Below are 21,151 nucleotides of genomic sequence, written 5' to 3' on the forward strand. Positions count from 1 at the left end.
CCTGTATGCTGGGTCCTGGTGATCTACAAACACCCAATCATTAGTAAGAAGCAGCTCTGAAGCCCTGTAGTATGTCAGTCTATCTGGGAATGCAAGCCCCTGTCATATAATTTGACTAAGGCAATTCTTGGGGGCCCCCTTTCCACAACAGTTTGCACACTTCTTGGTCAATACTCCTGAATACTTCTGCCAGAATCTTGTAGGGCGTATTTTCCATTATGTAAAGCAGCCATGTGAGAGACATCATCTTGTAGCGAGTCGGTCTACACACCAACATCAGTGGCAGGGATCCCCTGTGCATCACATCCCCTTTAAGTCTTTCCAGCTATGGGTAAATATGTTGTTTAAGGATTTTTTATGGCTCTCCCATGACATAGATCCCTAGATTAAAAAACCCCTCCGGGATCACCGAGGCCAGACAATCACAAGGCATACAAGGGGTTTCACCCAATCACCAGTAAATGACTGGCTTAGTCCTGTAGATCATTTATTCAGATTGCTCCCCAAAAATATTGAACAACTGCATGACTAAATATGGAACTCTGAGGGCATGCAATGTGAAGCAATACATAATCCACATAGAGGGAGAATCTTTCTTCCCAACCTACTGGTGCCCCTATAATTCAAATTAGGGGGTCCCAGAGGATTAACACCGCCAATGGTTCAAGCACGAGGGTGAACATCTTTTGGATAGTGGGCATCCCTGCTGTGTGCCCCTTTAGAGCTCAAAACTATGCGATCTTATACGGTTCCCCCTGACTCTAGACATGTGGGCCTGGTAAAGTAATTTGCCATGCGCACTGAATATAGGACCAGATCACAGTGTCTCCAGGTCCACCGAGTTGAATGCCATCCTCAAGTCTAAGGCCATCACTAAAGTATGTGTCTCCTGACACAATTCAGTAAAAAGGAGTACCCCATATAGATGCCTAAAGTTTAACCTTGTGGTCCTACTGGGACAAAAAAACTGATTGGTCAGGAGGACTATCAAGGGCAGACCATCTTGCAATCTGTACACTAAAGATGCGGCCAATACTTTTGCTTCCACATAAAGCAAAGAAATTGGTCTATATAAACGTCACTCAGCTGGGGACTTCACTTCCTTAAGAGTGACCACTATCCTCTCCATCCTCTGGTTGGAGGGGAGGCAGCCTGTGGAGAGCGTCTCTCGGTACTTTGCCAGCATCCGACTACCACCCCGCTAACCCCTTATACATTCCAACTGGAAGACCATTGGGCCCCTGTACCTTGAGTGACCGTGGCTCCTGCAATGCTCACTGCATTTCCTCCACAGTCAGAAAAAGCATTCAGGTCCTCCTGTTCATCCCCCATTGGTGCCTAAAGAGTGACATTTTGAAGAAGCCTATACAGGCAGTGTTTGTCATGGAAGCTCAGGAGGCATTCATAGCCTTGTAGTAGGAGGTGAAGGACTCTGCTATTGCCACATTAGTTGTATAAGGATCTCCCTTCTCATCTCTCACCTCAACTACCCATGACCTCTCTCTGTCCCAGGTTTCTAGCCATGCAAGCAACTTGGCTGCTTTATCTCCAGCATCATAGAGATGTTGCTGCATTGCTGGGGCATGTTTACGGGCTAGATCATCTGCCAGGGCTCTCATTTGCTATTGACAGAGCAACAAACTTTCAATCTCTAACATCTTTCTCTCAAGGTCTGCACATTTCTGCTTAGATTCCTTTTTCCTATCCCAACTCATCCAAGCCTACAAATCCCTCCACTACATAGGACCCAAATACATTAAAAAAAAGAGTCTCCTTCCACGTACCCTAAAGAAACATCCACTCTGCTGACCTCGCACTGGCAGAAACCCTACACATCTGCAGAACCATAGTAGGCGTAAGCACCTTCTCCTACATCTCATCCAAGACCTGGAACAAGCTCCTAGCCAACATCAGATGCTCCCCTACACTGTACACCTTCAGGAAGAGCCCCAAGACCTGGCTTTTCAGCTGAGCTGCACCCACCCTATCACCTGGAAACCCTCACATATGAGTATCACGCTCTAAAAATTCCCTGATTGATTGATTGATTAATTGTATTATTGCCTTGGCACCCCATCACAATATTAAAAGCGTCCGATAGGCTTAGTGCTTATTCTATGACCCCTGATTTTCTTTCAAGTACAGGTAAGCTGATCTGCGTATCTTGTCTCTGGTCTCCTTATCTTTCAGATACCAGGCCTCAATCTATGTGGCTTCTGATAAGCTACTGTCAGGCCCAATAGCGGGACCTCCACTGGGGAGTGGTCCAATATTCCTCTCACCAGTTGTGCTGCCGCCATAAATCACAGCATCTGGGATCAGAGGGCAAGAAAATAATCTATTCTGGAAAAACTGCTATGTAGTGCTGAGAATTATGTGCATTATCGGTTGTTAGAATTAAGCTCCCTCCAGAGATCCACCTATCCCATTGCTGATGCTAACTGAGGCAGGGGTCCCCTCCCCTCTCACATCCGTGCCACCACTTCTATCCATATTCATGTCGAAGGCCACGTTTCGGTCCCAACCCATAAGCAGAGTTCCTGGGGGAAGCTCAAAAAGCATGTCCCCCAGATCAGGAAGAGTTCCCAAGGGTCGAGTCTCAGCATAAGTCGAGCAAATATTAAGATCAGTCCCGTTCCACATCCCATTGATGGCTTCGTATTGACCATGATCATCTCTCCACACCCTTCGGGAGATAAGTGGTAACACTTTCTTGATCAGGTTTCCCACGGGATGTGCATCCTGCTTGGGGCTTCTGGACATACCCCATTGTATCCAAAGCTTTATAATGATGACTCTAAAGGTGTGTGTTTTGCAGAAGCACTGTAATAGGGCTGTGGTATCTAAAATGCTGCATGACCAATGTACGTTTGATGCTATTCGTTTAGCCCATTGACATTCCAGGACTATATATTTTACCATTGTGAAGCCTCATGCACATATTTGTCACTTAGAATGTGCACCCACAGTTGCTGCTGGATATCAGTGCCCCCCTCAATACCAAGGGGATAATCCGGGGGCCAGTAGCCCACCATCCTCTCACACCACAAACACAAAAGCACAGTTCTGTGAAGCTTTGGTAAGCATTAACTTAAATCATAAAACCAAAAACTATCCCCTCACTGCCATGCTGCTCTGTGGACTTAGAACAACCTACTTTCCCAACTAGCAGAGTGCCTGACTCCCCAAACTTAACTTCTAGTAACGGGGGTGCTGCAGCTGCTTGGTCAATGGCCTATTGGATAAATACTGATATTACAATCGAATCATCCATTATAACCAAAAATGAAATCTGTGTATCCCCGCTCAAGTTAAACCTAGCACCTCCGGCACTTCTATGTCTGCAATCTACCCTGTCTTCAATCAATCCCTCCCCAGGTTCCCTTATACTGCCAATATCACCACACAGCAAGTCATCACCATAAAGTTATACATTCCCGGGTGCTCACATTCCCTTCACAGGGGGATGTGGATCTTGCTGGCTGTCAGGAGGGATGGCCCTTCTCTCGCTGTGGCCTTTGACCCTGTCTTTCTGTCAACAGTAGCCCCTTTCCCGACTCATCTCCAACCTTCCAGCCAATCCTATGCTTCCTCCAGAGAGGCAAAGTGCAATGTGATTCTGTCTGTGATAACTTTCAGCTTGGATGGGTAGAGCATTATATATTTCAGTTACTTAGCATGGAGGGCCTTTTTTACTTCATTAAAGCTTCTTCATAGACACTGCACTTGTAAGTTTATGTCTGGGTAGAAGCAGATCACTGTGTTGTCCAACTGTAGGTCCACATGCATACATGCAGCCTGTAATATTGCATCCAGATCTCCGAAGTACAGTATTCAGGTAATTATGGTACACCGAGGAGTCCCAGCCTCGGCGACGGGCCCAGTGCCCTATGAGCTCTATCCATCAAGAAAAAGGTTGACATACGTCTCGGTTTTAGTTTATTAAGAATCAAGTCTTCCAGGAATTGGTCTATGCTGGGGCCCTTGGAGCCCTCCAGAACCCCAACCACCCTAATGTTGTTTCATATCGCCCTCCCTTTGTGGTCCTCCAGCCTGGAACACATGATCATGATCTGTGTTGTCAGGTTCTGTACTCCTCTTCCAGGCACTTAGTTGTAGAGAGGAATCAGTTTATTTCTGTTTCCGCTACTGCCACCTTTTCAGAGATTTAATGGAAGTCAGCTTGAAATAAATTGACATCCACCGTCACTGCATCTAGCTTGAGTTCAATCAGGGATATGAAGCCTATTAGTCCCTTTATGGCAGTAATTTTTGTTTGCAGGGAAGGCTCTCCATTTTGTTGATCCCCACCCGAAGGGCAAAGTCCACACCCTGGGCCATTGGCCTGGCTGCGGAAATCTTCACAGTGTATTTGTCCAGCCTATTCTGTTTTGAGGGGCTCTGGTGGCAGCCCTTTTCTATTGCTGGGACCTCCACCTCCCCCATCACTTTGCCTTTCTCTGATATCCACTGGGCCAAATAAACCAGTACCTTCCAGACTCTGCCTCATCCATGGGGGCCACCAATACAGGCATCACCCTTTTGCATGTTCAGGCCTGGTTACACCAAACAACTCTCCTCTGGAGTCTCCCCAGTTGGGGGCCCCCACACTGCATTCAAACACCCCTTTGGGGACAGCACCTCTCAAACAGGAGCACTCCAGCACAATCCAGCATGCCAGTTACACTGGTGCCCTAGTGGATCTCTAGTTGATGATTCCAGGATTAGTCTCTTCCAGGCTACCACTCTCCCGGAGTTTGTCCAAGGACTTGTGGCCTCCACCACATTTACAGGAGGGGAAGGCCCACATCAGCTGTCTCTCTATTGGGCCTGCTGCAAATGTTCTTCGTTGAGTAGACCTTCCTGGGGACCTTTGGCATTTTGCAGCCCCCACTGAGATCCTCCAGCTTGCTCCACAATTCCTACCAGGGCCCGTAGCCCCAGCGCATTTATAGGTAAGGGGGGGAAAGGCTCTCCTCACCAATCTTGCAACCCATCCTGCATGAACTGTCTGCCTTTGTATAGACATCCCCAGGGGCTCATTATGTCTGTTTAGTTCACCTGAGGAACACCACACTCACCACTGTAAATTTGCCAGCTTGCCCCCATGGCCAGCAATCAGTCTTTGGCCCTAACTGTACTCGGTCTTAGCCCCCGCGTCAGGAGCCAGTGTGCAGGCCAGGAACGGGCACTGACTATGGTGATGGCTCGCACCAGCATCATCGCAACAGAGCCTCTGGTGGCAGCTCTCTTCTCTGTCAGGATTCGTAGCGATCACTAGGTCTCGTACCAAGGGCCAAGGCTTCTGCCACTGCACGTTCTCTGGCTGTTCTGTCGCAGTCTGTGTGCAATCTTTGGTGCAGGTCGAGCCCACCGCCCCGCCCATGCCAGGTTTTATTCCGCAGTGCAGGGGAAGGATCACTTCACTCTAAGTCCCCAACGCAACAGGGACTCAGAAGCCATCTTTGTTAGGCTGCATTGCCCTCACACTATTTCTCTATGCAGTTGTGGGACCACCTGAGCATCCCCATGACCTGCACCAGTGTAAAAGGGGGGATAGCACCACACTGTGCTTGCTGGGCTGGGAACGATTTAAAAAGATGTAATGATGGATGACAGGGATAACCACCACGTGGCAAGGAGCTCACCTAAGAGGCAGCCATCTTCCTTTGCTGCAAGCCACGCCCTGGCCTAGATTCTTATTACATGTGAAACAACATTATAGTTAAATAATTCACAAAAAAAGGTTACATGCTTTCCACTCATAGCTAAACCCCAGTTAAGCTTCCACTTATTGTTGTGTGTTTGCGAAATTGCATACACAGATGTATGTTTGTTACACTAGTCAACTTGAACTAACCATTTCAAGTTTGGCCAATGCAACTGACTGATGCACACTTTTTTCCAACTTTTAGAAATTGTGTGCTTGCTTCTTCATTCATTTGTGGTGCAACTGTGCATTTTCCACTTCAAATAAGGGCTGTTCCACATAATCCTGCTAGATTCTCCTTGACACACATATTTCAGTTTTGCCAAGAAGTATCTTCAAACATCACACCAGAACACAAAACGATTTCCAAACATTTGAAATAATGTGCTTTTATTACCTGTGTTCATGAAAAGTAGATAAGTTAATTTTTTGTAGCTGTGAAAATTCCTGATCCCTGGAAATGCTGTGTCTAATGTTTACAAGATATTACCATGCTGAGTTATGATTGGTCTTGCTCTTTGCCTTTTTTTGAAAATACCTTCTGTAACAATGCTGTAAAGATTGTGAATTACTGTATCCTTAAACAATCACACAAGGTAGTGTTCATGTTAATTATGCTTTTAGGTTTGGCAGACTGATGTCATTTAGAGTTATGCTAAGTACCAGATGAAATATCATGTTGTTGAACAAATAAAAGTTCTCCGGGGTCCCACTGATACTTATTCCTTTTAAACTCACAAAGAAGAAATTGGCACAGAGGCTGAAATATAAAAGAACACTTTTAATAACCTCAAATGAGTGAGACTACGTCACACAGAAGCTTTAGCAACTGAATGAGGCAGTATAAGGAGTACAGAAAACTGTGGCTTTATATAAGCTTAGGGTTACATAATAAGCATAAAACCAAGGGACAGTCCTGGCACATGTAAGCATGCAAAAATGACTAAGATGGGCATACACGATCTGCTTGCTCAACAAAGTGGGAGGAGAGTTACTTCTCCATACAGCAGCAAAAATAGCCTGATAGTAATAGTAGAGAAGCAGGTGCATTGTACTAGCTAGGCCTTTCTGGTCATGTGCGAAGGAGGAAGATGCTAAACATAGTTTGTCTCTAGGCCGACTACAAGAGCAGTTAACAGAAAGGTAGGACAGAGCACATGGCAAGCACATGGAAAAAAAATGGCTGCCAGAAATGCAAAAAGGCTTTCACAAAGCAGATAAGATAACTTCTAATTACAAGATGGCTTCTGCTAATGCTAACCCGTTGCTGCCAATTTACAACAGACAACCGTTTTAGCATTAGCTGAAGACATCCCTATGATCCAGTAGGAACATAGAACATATTTGCATATTAATTTTTCATAAATGTATCAATATCCTAATTCATTGCTAGGTGGGCATTTTCCATTCTAAAAATGTCATTAAGCGGGTATAAACAGGAATACAAAGGGAATGGAGCATCAGATCATAATAAGCATTCATATAGCAGGAGAAAGTAATGACCACTGTTACAAACAGAATTATAATTGTTCCTAGTCCTAAGCAAAAGCAAATCCTAAAATCATCTAGCAAACATTTTCAGGGCTCCTATGCATTCCAGTGACTATTCATTTTAAATTTAGAATAGCCAACAACACATATCTAATAAAAACATTTTCCAATTGACTGTTACATTTTCCTTTTATGAGGGCTAGATAATCAATCATATCTGGGACGAGGATGACCACACAGGGCCATAGGAATTAGGACAAAGAGCTGTGAAGGGCGGCTCCTCCTCAAAAATGGGACGATTAAAGTGATACATTATTTACAAGAAAAATAAGAAGTCCTTGGGGAAATTGAAGCTGCTGTACAACCAACCAGAGGGGAGTATTCTCCCTGTTTCCATTTGAGCCTCACAGGCAGGCTCTTGTTGTTTCCACGGTGGATCTGGACAACTTGCAACCCAAAAATCAAAGCCCAGTTTCAAGGAAAAAGTCTCTTCTTTCAGGATAGGGCAGTCACCCACCAGGCAAATGCTCTTAGCGATCCTGTCCAGTGTATCAGGCAGTGCGCCTGTTTTTTTTCACTTCAATCTAACAGGCACCAGAGACACATCACCTGTACCCTAATCTCGAGTCCTTCCCTAACCCCTGTCTTGCTCTGCTGGCGCACTGCTCATTTGTTGGGGCTACACATTGCATCCAGTGTACCCAGGAATCTCTTGACCAACAAACAAAGGAGCAAACGTGCACTCACTTTAGGACCAGGATTCAAAGGCCTGATACTAGGATCTCTGAAGCAACCCTTGTTTCAAAAGGGGTCGCCTCAAGCAAAGCCTCCTCGCCATTCTGGTCGATTTGTGACTCTCAGCTGGGCATCAAATACAATTTCTCCTTTCTGATTTGTGACCCCGTCTTTCGCCCAAGACAGTGGCAGTGGTACATACTTGATCACAGGGCTTCCGCCTTCACTGAGGTCCAAGTTGCCAGCAATGCCTGTGCTGGTTACCTTCCCTTTGGCTTCAAGCTGGACTGGTGCTGACGCTGACTCCCCAGGCTGAATCTGATGTCCGGGCCCCTCTGGTAGTGGTTGTAAAGCAGCAAATATCTATTGGTGGACAGAACAAAATGTCTTTAGACAAGGCACAGAAACAGTCTATCAACATAGAGGATAGTCAGAATAATTTCTGGTCTTGGGGTGCCCCATATATTAGCAAGGCACCCAAGAACCACTTTCATCTATGAGAGAGTCAAAAAAAATAGCAGCCTGGACCTATTGGCAAGTATTAAAGGAACTCTTTGGTGAACAAGAGTAATACATCACTAAAACCCAAGCAGCCAAGGAAGTCTATATTCATTTTTTAAATGCAGAGGAAAAAGAAAAAAACAACACAGACATACTCTAAATACTCACATTGGTGTATTTCTGTGTACTTATCTGAAAACCCTAAAAAAAAAGATGGGGAGTGGTTTGATCACTTTAGGAAACTCTATGTAGGGGAGGAGAAAACAGGTAGTCTATGGCCCTTTAGTGGCTCTACGGCTGCAGCCCCTACTCAGGCTTCCTTTGCTAGGATAGAGAAGAAGGAGGTGGTGGTCACTATTAGCAAGATTGTACCCGCCAAGGCCCCGGGCCAAGATGGCATCCCGGCTGACCTATTTAGAGCCAATGTTGATGGTTGGGCAACTTATTTTGTACTTCTCTTTAATGCCCTGTTGGAAGGATCGCCGGTCCCGAATTCCTGGAAGGGGGCCGAAGTAATTCCTATTTATAAGAAGGGCTCCAGGGGGGATCCGGCCAACTACCGTCCTATCAGTCTTATAGACGCTGGACAGAAATTGGTTGGTGGAGTTCTCCTGAAGAGGATCCTTTCGTGGGCAGAAGAAAATAATATCATCTCACAGTTTCAGGTAGGTTTTAGGGCTTGCACAAGCACGATAGACCAGGCATTTAGGTTGGCACTATTGCATTGGAAGGTGGTCACCATTGGCAAAGGCGGTCTTTATTTGGCCTTTATTGACCTGAAGACTGGCTTTGACCTGGTCCCCAGCAACCGGCTATGGCTGGTCTTGCAGGAGATTGGGGTTCCCTTGCCATTCGTGAAGCTCTTGACCCAAATGCATGATGGTAACTACGCCCGCATTAGATGGGGAGCACAGGACCAAAAAACTGATTAAATCCCTGTTAACAGAGGGGTCCACCAAGCCTGCGTACTGGCCCTTACACTTTTCACGCTTTTTGTGAACGGTGTAGTTTCCTTTTTGCATGAAATTAATGCCGACGCCCCGGTTTTGGCGGGGGATAAAGTTCCAGCACTACTCTTCACGGACGATACGCTGTTAGTGTTGAAAACTCCTGTAGGTTTACAGAAGCTGCTGGATCTCTTCTGTTTGTTTTGCAAATTGAGAGGCCTGGTTATTACCACCACTAAAACCAAGCTTCTTTATTTTAACCCGAGTAGATCGTCAGATCTACTTTGTCTCTTGATGGGGTGCCATTGGAGCGTGTTAAGGAGTTCAATTATTTGGGGATTAGAATCTCTGAAAAATGTAAATGGCAGCCCCATATCAATAAAATGGCGCTAAACCACAAGTGGGCAGTAGGAGCGCTAGGGAGGGAACGCCGTGCCTCCACCTCTAAACCCAAGGCTCCAGCTCTGGAAATCTACGCTGCCAAAGCTGTAGGAAGCGTCCTTTATGGAGCAGAACTCTGGGGCTTTGGCTGCGTGGATATGTTAGTCACTACAGAAAACAAGTTCTTTAGGGAGCTTGTATCACTCCCTAGGGGCACGCCAACTAAGCCACTTTTGAGTGATCTAGACCGTCGTTCCATCAAGGACCTAGTCACCCTGCGTCCTCTTTTATATTGGGCTTGGTTATGGCGTACTCCAGAACTTGCCAGGTACGCCAACGGCCTAAGTGAGGTCATGAATCTCCAAGGATCCCACAAGATCGGATGGTTAGTTAGCATAAAGAAGCTTTTTTAGCCACTGGCCTTACATCTGCTTGGGAGTCCGGGGCAGTGCTGTCAAAGGCAGAAACAAAGAGAGCGTTTTGGGCATGGGTTGATAACAAAGAGTAGATGGTCCCAAATCAAGGCAGGCTGACTGAGGCATTTCTTCAGCATAAGCTTACGCCTCGCCTGGAACCTTATCTAGACTTCATCATGAAGTCAAGAGATAGATCTCTTTATATTCAGTTTAAGATGGGTACCCTTCCTCTTCGTGACCGCACTAGTAAATGGAAGCCTGCGCATCAAACCTCCGAGGATTGTCCTAACTGTGTGGGAGTTACTTAAAGCATTCCTCACTTTTTCTTTGTATGTCCAGCATATGCAAAGCCTAGATTGAAATGGCTCAAACCAGTGTGCCTGCCGCTTGAAACCAGGGACCACTCTGTCGCACTTAGAATACTTAAGGCTGATGCTAGCACAACCTTATGTGCGGGGTGGCTACATTTCTAAGCTGGGCTTGGCTGATCAGGTTGAAGGCTGTATGATGAATTTGTACAACTAATTGTTTTAAAAAAAATAAAAAAATAAGAATTCATATATTCACAAAGCAGTTAAAGTTTAATATATTTTTAACTATTTATTGTAACGAAAAGGTTTTTATATGAAATTTTGTAAATGTGCTTTTATGATATCGCATATCGAAATAAAGCTTTGTTGATTGATTGAAAAAAAAAGGAAATGTTCTACATTTTTGCTCATAAAATTTACATTACTTGAACAGGACTGCAGACACTTCTAAAATGATTCTTCTTATTTATTTATTTATTTATTTATTTATTAATATTAGTGTCTTATAGAGCGCAAGCTTGACCCGTGATGGTATCAGAGTGCTTTACAGGGTATACAAGGTCTACAACCCAACATAAAATGCAGAGAAATGCTAACACATCTTACCCTTACTCCTACATGTAAATGATTACAATCGTAGTCAACTTCAGTGCTCAGAACTGAGATAGGTGTGACAGATTTGTGGGCTATACCTACATTGTACGCTTTAGGACCATGCTCTCATGTTATAGGAGCAGCAGGAAAATCTAAAACTGCTAATTTAACAGGGTTCTTATCTATAAAACAACATTTTATTCAAAACATTTTTTTCTAAGGATCACATGGACATATTCCCTACGTTCTACTTTTCATGATCCAGACTAAGCAACATCAGCTCTAATAAGGACTGTCAGTTTATTTACATGGACTAGGTAATACAAAAATTTAGCAATGCCCTTGCAAAACTACAATAATGGTGTTATCACCTAAGACTTGCAGAACAACACCACCCACATCTAATTCCCCTTAAAGATAATAAGGGAACAACAATCTAGACTACTGATCTTGCCATAATTTCATCAAACAGGATAAGCAGTAATAAAACATATATTTTAATTTATTTTATTAATGCTAACAATGTTTAAAACAGTATTACTGAATAGTCAATTAAATGTCTCTTTGCTATTTCACAGACAGATTACGACAGGCTAAAAAAAAGTGAGAAAAAGAAAGAGCAACATACATATTACCTAGCCTTAATTTGTAGAGGAGATAGCCTCCTTCCCTCATTTTGACAGTAGGAAACCTGAAACAGGTTTCACTTCTGTCAACACTATCAACCCCTATTTGTAGCATCTGGCCATTAACAAAGTTATAGGAGGTACATAGCACTTTTGAGGAGGTAAAAAAAAATATGAATACCCAAACCCAATCCTTTTAGCAAATGCATTGCCTCAGCTTTTAAGCATTAGTGCTGTATAAATATGGCAAAGCTTATCTGTTAATCAAAATTCACATATACCATTATATCATTGTCTATCACATGAATGCATAAAGTGCTCGTTTTTTGCCAAAAAGAAAAAGGTAAAACATTGCAGAGGTCAAAATTGCAACACAGCCCTTGATCTGGGAGCCCTGCCAGGCTTCTAAATATAGAGCTGACATTTAACTCTTCCCAGCTGTCCTATTCTGGCTAGCACTAATCCCCCTGTTTGTAGTTAAAAGAATAACTTCTGCTGGTTTTTTATACATTTTTTCAATTATAAGCTGTGTGCAGTATACTTTTGCAGCAATATAAAGGTCAGCTATTTGTTAATACCTAAAGGTATGCACTTTAAAAGCTACTCTAAATGAAAAAAATGCTGTTTAAATAGTGCATTTTACCCAATTTCGACTTTGATATTTGGGGCAATTAAAATTGAATATCCTATTTTTTTTGCATAATATTCATTATCAGAATGTTCATTACATAGCCCAGGAGATAAAAAATGAAAATAAACACATATACCTTTATAAAAATGAGTTTTTTACGCCTTTGCAGAGTGATAGTTCACATGCAAATTTCCTCATTATGCGGTACGACACAACTTCAATTTAATTTGGATACTAGGAGGTCACAGTATGAGTATTACGCTTTATAAATATTAAAAAATGAATTTAAAAGCACTTTAAAAAATATTTTTTTCCATAATTAATATATCTTTTTTTTAATTAAACCAATCATTTTTGATAATTCCACATAGGAAAAGCAAGCTGCATCCCTTGCCTAAGCACAGAAGCCTAAATTCTTATTTAGCATCAGAACCACAAATATGCTTATAAAAAAAGCTTTAAGAAAGGAAATCCTTAATTGAAATGTTTTCCTGTTATACAAAATAATGAACCTTGTTTTTGTAACCTTTTTTTAAAACAGCAGTCTGAAATGCAGAATTTCACCCTGTGTTTAACTGACAAAGTCCTGGCTTAGCCAACATTCCTGTTTCTCCGTGTCCTACAATCAAAACAACAGCTGCTTGCTTAGCGGCAGTAAAAACACAGCTGAGGAAAGCTTTTCTTAGTGTTGAATTGTAAGCTTGGGGACAGTCTATTTAAAACTGAAGCATTTCAATGCATGTTCTATAATATGTGTTTTAGTTCCAACAACATCCAATGTTACTCAGATGATGCGTTTGCCTGTTTATATCTAACATAATGTATCTAAGAAAAATGCTGTAATTTTATTTATTGCAAAACACACAATTTCTTTTTTGGGACCTTTTTTTATTCCTATTGAATGAGAATTATAATTTTATCTTTTAGGCATTGGCAGTTTGTAAATGTGCAAAATTGCTTACTCTATAATTTAAATAGTACATATAATTTATTTAGTATATCATATGGTTCATTTCTGGATTTGTATTTAATTTTTATTTAATATTAATTAAATGACATTTTGACAGACTAGAGACAAGAAAAACCACAAACACACACATTGAGCTCATTCCAGACTTGTACAGAAAGGGTTTGACACTCAGGACACTGTTGTAATAAGGGTCCAAACGATGCCCCCAACTTGTCTGAGCCCTGGTCAGGCACCGTACAACATTCTATTACAGCCTTCACTTCCAAGGTTTGAAGACCGCACCATCTGACAGGTGGAGGGAGGGGGGGGAGAGAGGGAGAGAGCGTGGCAGTCTAAATCCTAGGTTACAACACATCATCCCCCCTAGGGAAAACAGGGTGGTGCGAGGCAAGGAGAGTGAGAGGGAGGAGAAGGGGTGTAGGTTAAGAGAGAAGAAAAGGGGGAAGAGATTGGAGCCAAAAATTGGGCAAAAAAACACAGTAATACGAGGTCTTGCGCAGAAGACCAACATACCTACACGTAATACAGAAAAGATAACAACCAAAAACCTATCCTGTCATGTTATACTGTCTGTGCCAATGCGGAGATATTCTTTGTCTACAGTTTTTCCTACTCTGCCCCTCATCCTTTCTGATGCCATATACCTGTGACTTGTCTTCCCCTGATCTGATGTTTCCTCCTGTGGCGGGTACAACCTGGTCCTGACTCCACATTTTCCCATCTTCCAGGACAACCACATTTTTCTTCACTTCCTTGATTTTTCTAGGGGCATAGAACTTGTCCCCACTTTTGTCAAGTTTCTCCGGCTTCCTGATGTAAACACTTTGTCCCTGTTTGAGGTCCCTTTCCTTTGCATCCCACTTCTTGTTGTACCATTCCTTGTACCTATTCTGCTTCCATTCGATTTTCTTCCTAGTTTCTTCCTGATCTATCTCCCCTGCGAACTTCCTTTCCATCCAATTTGGAGATAACTTCGATCCAGCTTTCCTTCCTCTCAGCAGCTCGAATGGTGAATGCCCCTTTGTTGAATTGGGCGTGGTGTGGTACGCCCATAGCATGTCCCGGATAGCTTCTTCTACGTTTTGCCCCGACTTGCTGGCCAGTTGTATGCATTCTTTCAACATGCGGTTAGCTCTCTCCACTTTCCCATTAGCTTATGGACAATATAAAGGTGTGCGGATGTGGGTAATGGAGGAGTCATTTAGGAACTCTTTCATCTCTTCTGAGACCAATTGTACGCCATTGTCCGTTACCATCGTGGATGGAATTCCTTCTCTAGAAAACACCTCCCTCAAGAAATATATGAGGGACTTCGTATTCACATTGTGTACCACCTTGTGTATTATCCAATTGGTGTAATAATCAATTAACACCAACAAATACCAATCCTGGGGACCTTTCTCTTGAATAGGGCCCGCTATGTCAAAACCCAGCTTGTCCCAGGGTGCATTGGGAACCTCTACCGGGCTCAAGGGTGCGCGCATTGTTACTTTTGACTTGTCGCTTAGACTACACGCATAGCAATCACGAACTTTGTCCTCCATGTCACGATCCATTGCTGGAAACCAATATTCCAACCGTAATTTTGCTTTGCTGAGGCTGCGACCCAAGTGGCCCTCATGGTGCTTTGCACGTGTGGGTTCGTATCCCATACTCGTTGCCACAAAATGTTGTAGTAAGGGTCCACACGGTGTAACTGGAAGTAGATTTATTAAACCAGTTAGCAGTAAACGATGCCCCCAACTTGTCAGAGCCCTGGTCAGGCAACGTACAACATTCTATTACAGCCTTCACTTCCAAGGTTCGAAGACCGTACCATCTGACAGGTGGAGGGAGGGGGAGAGAGCGGGGCAGTCTAAATCCTAGGTTACAGCAGACACATAATACAGGGCGCTTAATAGCCATTATTTCATAAATAGCGCAAATCGCTATTTACTTACAGAATTTGCAATGTAAAACTGCGCCCCACATACACATTTAAACACACATTTAACCCACAGATCAACACTTAAGACAGAAACAAAGGACAGCCCACAGACTGTACTTAAACCAAACCATTTGTAAATACTAGTTGTAAGTCATATTTACATGAAGCGCTTCTCATTAGTATTCCAAAAGACTGCAAAAACAGCCCAACAAACTTTAATTTCCAAGAAGCCAAAATATACTCAATTCACTAGCTTTGGCTGGCAGAACAACAAAAAATTGCTCTGCATATCTCCATTCATAAAATTGCGCAGAAAAAGATCCATATTTTAATTCCCTGGCGATACAGAATCACCAAGGAAGAAATATGTTTTTATACATAAACCTATCTAGCTATTCCCTCAAGGGAGCCGGTTAATTTAATTCACATCTCACTATGGTACCTCCAAAAAGCAACAAATTCTTAGATGTTTGCTTGAAACAGGTATGCCAAAAATATTGCAGAATATGCAAATATTATATAATCAAAGTAACGCTTAAGGAACTCCTCATACGTTGCGCCGTTCAAAGTCAAACAGAGAAAAATCTCCTCATTACCTGCCTACATAAATTGCAATTTACATATCTATCCCATACAAATCCAAAGTTGGCCAATACAAATCTAAGCCACAGTAAGTGTTACTAAACAACCTCAACAATCCAAGGCATCAAACCAACAGTAAGAGCCGTAGAACGACTCTTACCAAAGAAATGGTTGTCCAAATTCTAACTGCCAAGTTCTGAATGACCTAACAGTCTTTTTTTTTAAATACTCACGCCAAAAATTTTCTCAGTCAGGGGTGACATCATGTGGAGGATCAAAATCAGGAAGACAAGAAATATACTGGGCTGCAGAAACAGAGAATCCCCAGAATCGCAGTACCTTCTTAGTAGAGTCCTGTGCTGTCTTCCTCAGTAGATTGCTGTCTCCTGACAAGATTACTCCCTTAGATAGCCACTTCTCTGATGTGGTCCACGTTGGAGCGCCATTCTGTTGAACAAAGAAAACTTCTCATGGGTCCCACTGATACTTAGCCCTTTTAAATTCACAAAGAAGAAATTGGCAGAGAAGCTGAAATATGAAAGAACATTTTTAATAACCTCAAATGAGTGAGACTAGCTCACACAGAAGCCTTAGCAACTGAATGAGGCAGTCTAAGGAGTACAGAAAACTGGGGCTTTATATATGCTTAGGGTTACATAGTAAGCATAAAACCAAGGACCAGTCCTGACACATGTAAGCATGCAAAAATGACTAAGATGGGCATACAAGATCTGCTTGCTCCACAAAGTGGGAGGAGAGTTACTTCTCCATACAGCAGCAAAAATTGCCTGACAGTTATACTAGAGAAGCAGGCGTATTCTACTAGCTAGGCCCTTCTGAGTATGTGCGAAGGTGGAAGATGCTAAACATAGTTTGTCTCTAGGCAGACTACAAGAGCAGTTAACAGAAAGGTAAGACAGAGCACATGGCAAGCACATGGAAAACAAAATGGCTGCCAGAAATACAAAATGGCTTTCACAAAGCGGATAATATAACTTCTAATTACAAGATGGCTTCTGATAATTCTAACCCATTGCTGTCAATTTACAACAATGTGTGCTTACAAAGGGCTGGCTCCTTCAGAATGAGGTTACAGTGAATATGCGAGCCCAAAGGTCAGTGATACTGTAAACAAGTAGGTCAAGTGGGCCTTCTTCAGTGCACCATGTTGTCAGTGTTACACAATGTGCAAAGTTCTTTTTAGCAAGCATAATCTCCCCACTTGTGTGGTTTTGCTGTGGAAACTAGCAATATTCCTTAAAGAGTGCCAATATTTTCCGGAAAGTGCTAATTGGGATTAGAATTACATGTGTCCTTTTCTTGTGAATTAACTTTATCACCATTTCCTTCTCATCCTTGGATACTGGGTGGCTTACACTTAATTTGATGTTGAGCTGAACCTTCTTACTGTGAGCATTATGGTTCATTCTTAATGTGACTATTCAGGTATTACTGATTCCCAGGTGAGCTGTCCGATTGTGCTGGTGAATATGAGGATGGTTTACAAATAGTTCTGCCAACAATAAGAACATGAGAGATACCTGCTACTGAATTTATGGGGGAAAGTGTGGTATTTGTCAAAACATAAATGCAGAGCCCTAAATTGTTTCTTAGGGTGCCATTGCTGAATGAAGGATTTGCATAACAGTTTTCATTCTCTACCCTACACTTGCCTATTCCTGCAAGATTTTTTTTCAATTCCCTTTTCTCTCTTTCTTACTTGCTTTGTGTCATGGACTGTTTTGTTAACAATGAGACCCAATCTCCTAAAATGAGTACACACTCCTACAACAGACACATTAAAAGGTGGGAGTAGGGCTGAGTAATCATTTGTCACATAGGAGAAAAGTGTTACCTCTGGAGAGCAGTCAGCTATTGCAGTCACATCTGGATGGAAATGTGCTGCACATGGTATAGTATGCCTTCTGGAGAAGGCTGGCGGTAGAGTTAGCTTGTTCAATCCGTGAGTAAAGGAAGACTTACAATGACAAAAAGCAACATTGTTTTGTGGGTGGCTTACAAAAGTGTTGAGTCTTCTGCCTAAATCAAGAGGGTTTGCTTTTATACTTCTTGTCCATTGTCTTCAGGGTTCATTTCACAGTCTCTTCAAGCACACTGGATGGTGTCCAAACATTGCAAAGATGGATCTCACTTCATACCCATGCTTTGGAAACTGAACTGTCTGACAAGGTTCAGCGCTGTTTTTTGCAGTTACTAGGATCTCACTCCCATCTTTAAACCTGTCTCATGACTTTATATGTTCCTAATTCATCTCAGTGGTTATAATTACATCAGTTTTCCACAATGGTGAAACTCTAACGCGGTGTGGCTACGATTCAAACAGATCTGCATGCTACACAGAGGTCTCTGCAGTAGTCAACTTTAAGCTAACACAGTTGACTAGTTAATCAGTTCACCATTCTGTTCAATATTTTACCTTATATATAGTTAGGCCTTTATATTGTTCCTTAACTGATGGTGACCACTTGATTCTTGGATGCAGACATGTTGTTTTTGTCATCTTTTACTACTTTTTCTTAGGACATTTAATGCTGTGTGATTAAAGCTGAAGGAGCCGCACCCACAGAGCATACATGGACAATTTATGTATGCTAGACAAGTGCTTTAGAACCATGGCTACACTACTGTCTGCAGAAACACCCTCCTAGCAGGACCCTCGAAGAAATGAATGAGAGACTAATTCTAATTATGTATAGTTTGTGCTAGTGTAAAGACCTATGTAGGAGATTCTATTTTATTTATAAACTCACATAAGAAAGTTTCAAAGAGTCTATTGACAACGGTGAAATGAGAAAACAGAACAAATGCAACCTATTTTGAGGGCCATAAACACATTACCAGTGACTACAAGTGTCTAAGAAAGATATCCTCTCACAAAGAATTTGATCCTGTTACCCTTACAAATCTGTCTTGGTTTTGTACGTCATTCTTCACGAATGTTCATAGATCTCATGGGCCCTCCTCTGCCTCTTTGTAATCCTTGTGTTGACAGATGGCTGAGTGCTCATCGCCATGTGTATGACACTCAGTCTGGAAGGTGGCTCCTCCTGCCCATCACAACAAAAAATACCTCATATGCAGTATTTTTTTAAGGTCTCTTTAGTTACTAAAAAGCTTATGGTGATATAGCATGGTACAGAATGCCTGTATGTGCAAAATATCCAATTCTAACTGTATCTTTCAGAGGGACTATTGTTTGCCATGACCAGAATACCAACTGCAATGCGCAACTTATATTTTTTTATAAAGTTTAAAGTGTGCTAATTTTTTTCAGCATATATAAAGTTGGTATTTTGGGTAGAGTAACACATGTTATATTTAAGACATTCACAGTTGCAGGTTCTAGTATTTTTAATGCAGCGCATGGACTATGCTTTGCTCTTGTTGCCAAGTTTGGCATACCCAGCTCGTAGCACTCAGAAGGCTTGACTACTGTAGTTAGTCAGACACCAAACTTCACCCAAATTTGAGCTGTTCATTTCTTCAGACAGGGAACTCAAATCACTGACTGAAGTACTAAACAGGTTTAATTTGTTAAGTTTTATTAAGTCTCAAATGTACTCATGGTGGACCTGCTAAACATATTCCTGAGGTCTTATTATATGGTGTCTCTTCTTGTAATGTCACTTTCTTTGAAGTCATGGGTTGTGATGCCACCTCCTGCCATTGTCACATGCAGTGATGACTAGCTTGGTTTCTCCCACCACTTCGTTTTTTAGGACTTGCACCTTGCACATTAGCCTAGTGTCCATTACACACTGATCCCACTGCACCAATGGCAAAACCTATTATTTAGCCTACTTGGTTAATGTCCCGTGTTGCAACATCTCCTAAAGCTTTATCATGAATCCACATTAAAGCAAATACAAAAAGACGTCGGGTTATCTTAACAAAAAAAACAAAATATGTCTTTCTCAAATACATCCAGGTTGAAATATACTCAAAAGTCAAACGTGACATCATTGTGTTGAATAAAGAACAACTGAGGGAAGAATCAACAGTTATTGGCCTTTAGTTTGTGTACCACAGATTGTTAACCCTTTCGCCGTGAGTCAAATTCCGCTTTGTTGCGAGGGGTGGCGGGGCTGGGCGTGGCGCTCGGGTACCCAGGGCGGCTCCTGGCTGTCATAAATCATGGTTGCCATGTGCTCATGATGTCCGGGAGCCATCCAAACTCCGGCAACTGATTAATTCACCCATACAGACGGGGAATTAATCAAGCGTGGTTAGAGCAGCAACATTCGGACGGCTCCCAGCTGTCATGAGCACATGACTACCATGACTCTTGACAGCTGGTAGCCGTCCTGATCATGGATGTGGTTACCAGATGGGTGGGATGCAAATTAGTTGTCATTATTTACTGTTATGTGTAAATAATAACAAGATTGTTTTCTTTTATCTCTCACACCTAATCATGCTGTTCTTTTTATATGTTTCCATTTTTAGTGATGAGAAACTAAACATATTCCGCAAAAAAGCCAAGCGAGTTCTCAAGTGTGATGTCTTGAGCAGTGCCCCGTTGTCACCCATAAGCCTGCCCCAGGCTGACTGTCTGCTGCTCACACACTGCATGGAGCTCTTTGTGACAGACAAGAAGACCTTCTGCGGTGCCCTGAAAAATATATGCTCACTGTTGAAAACTGGGGGGCATCTGATAATGAGCATCGCCCTCGGATGCACATACTTCATGGCTGGCACCGTTAAGTGTCCCCATTTGTACCTCGATGACGAGTTTGTGAGGAGTGCTGTCATCGAGGCCGGTTATGTTGTTGTGGACCTTCACATTTGTCCTCGGCAACTCAACAAGTTATATGACATTTCAGATTATACTGCTTTTTGTATTTTAAAAGCTCGTAAAGAAAGAGAGATGTCTTCTGACATATAAATGCAGTACTAAGGGAACCGTGAGGGACAAGGCAGCATCACAGCCCTTGACCCTCCAGTATAATTCAAGATTTATGATTACTACCTGGAAACTGCAAGTGTTCTACCAAGCCAAACATGCAATGTTGCGAAACAATAAAGAATAAGCATATTAGTTGATAAATAAAATGAGTCATGATGAACGTTTGCTTCCCTCACACAACTTTCTTTATTGTGTTTGGATGACAAAGTGATTATAACATAATCTTCTGTCGCCACCCAGATAGAAGAGGGTTTTGTGCTCCATGTTAGGCTTTTAGGTTTCTGTGATATCCTGGTAGGTTCTGTTAGTCCTCCTTTTTCTCCTCCATCTATAATTACCCTGCAAGATTCACCCTGCACACAAATACTAACATTCCATGCATAATCACATTCTCACATGCAA

At 42.5% G+C, this 21,151-nt stretch overlaps 1 protein-coding gene across 1 annotated transcript in view; it reads left to right on the forward strand.

Annotated features, from left to right (window-relative positions):
• LOC144752083 (nicotinamide N-methyltransferase-like) overlaps nt 1–20,917 on the forward strand; it is a 112,470-nt gene extending 91,553 nt beyond the window's left edge. Inside the window, exon 3 of the mRNA XM_078640033.1 lies at nt 20,290–20,917. Coding sequence (XP_078496159.1) covers nt 20,290–20,728 — 439 coding nt within the window. The 3' untranslated portion in view covers nt 20,729–20,917. The remainder of the gene's footprint in view (nt 1–20,289) is intronic.
• Nucleotides 20,918–21,151: the final 234 nt, after the last annotated feature.

This window comes from Lissotriton helveticus, chromosome 4_2, assembly GCF_964261635.1.
Source record: "Lissotriton helveticus chromosome 4_2, aLisHel1.1, whole genome shotgun sequence".
NCBI lineage: Eukaryota > Metazoa > Chordata > Amphibia > Caudata > Salamandridae > Lissotriton > Lissotriton helveticus.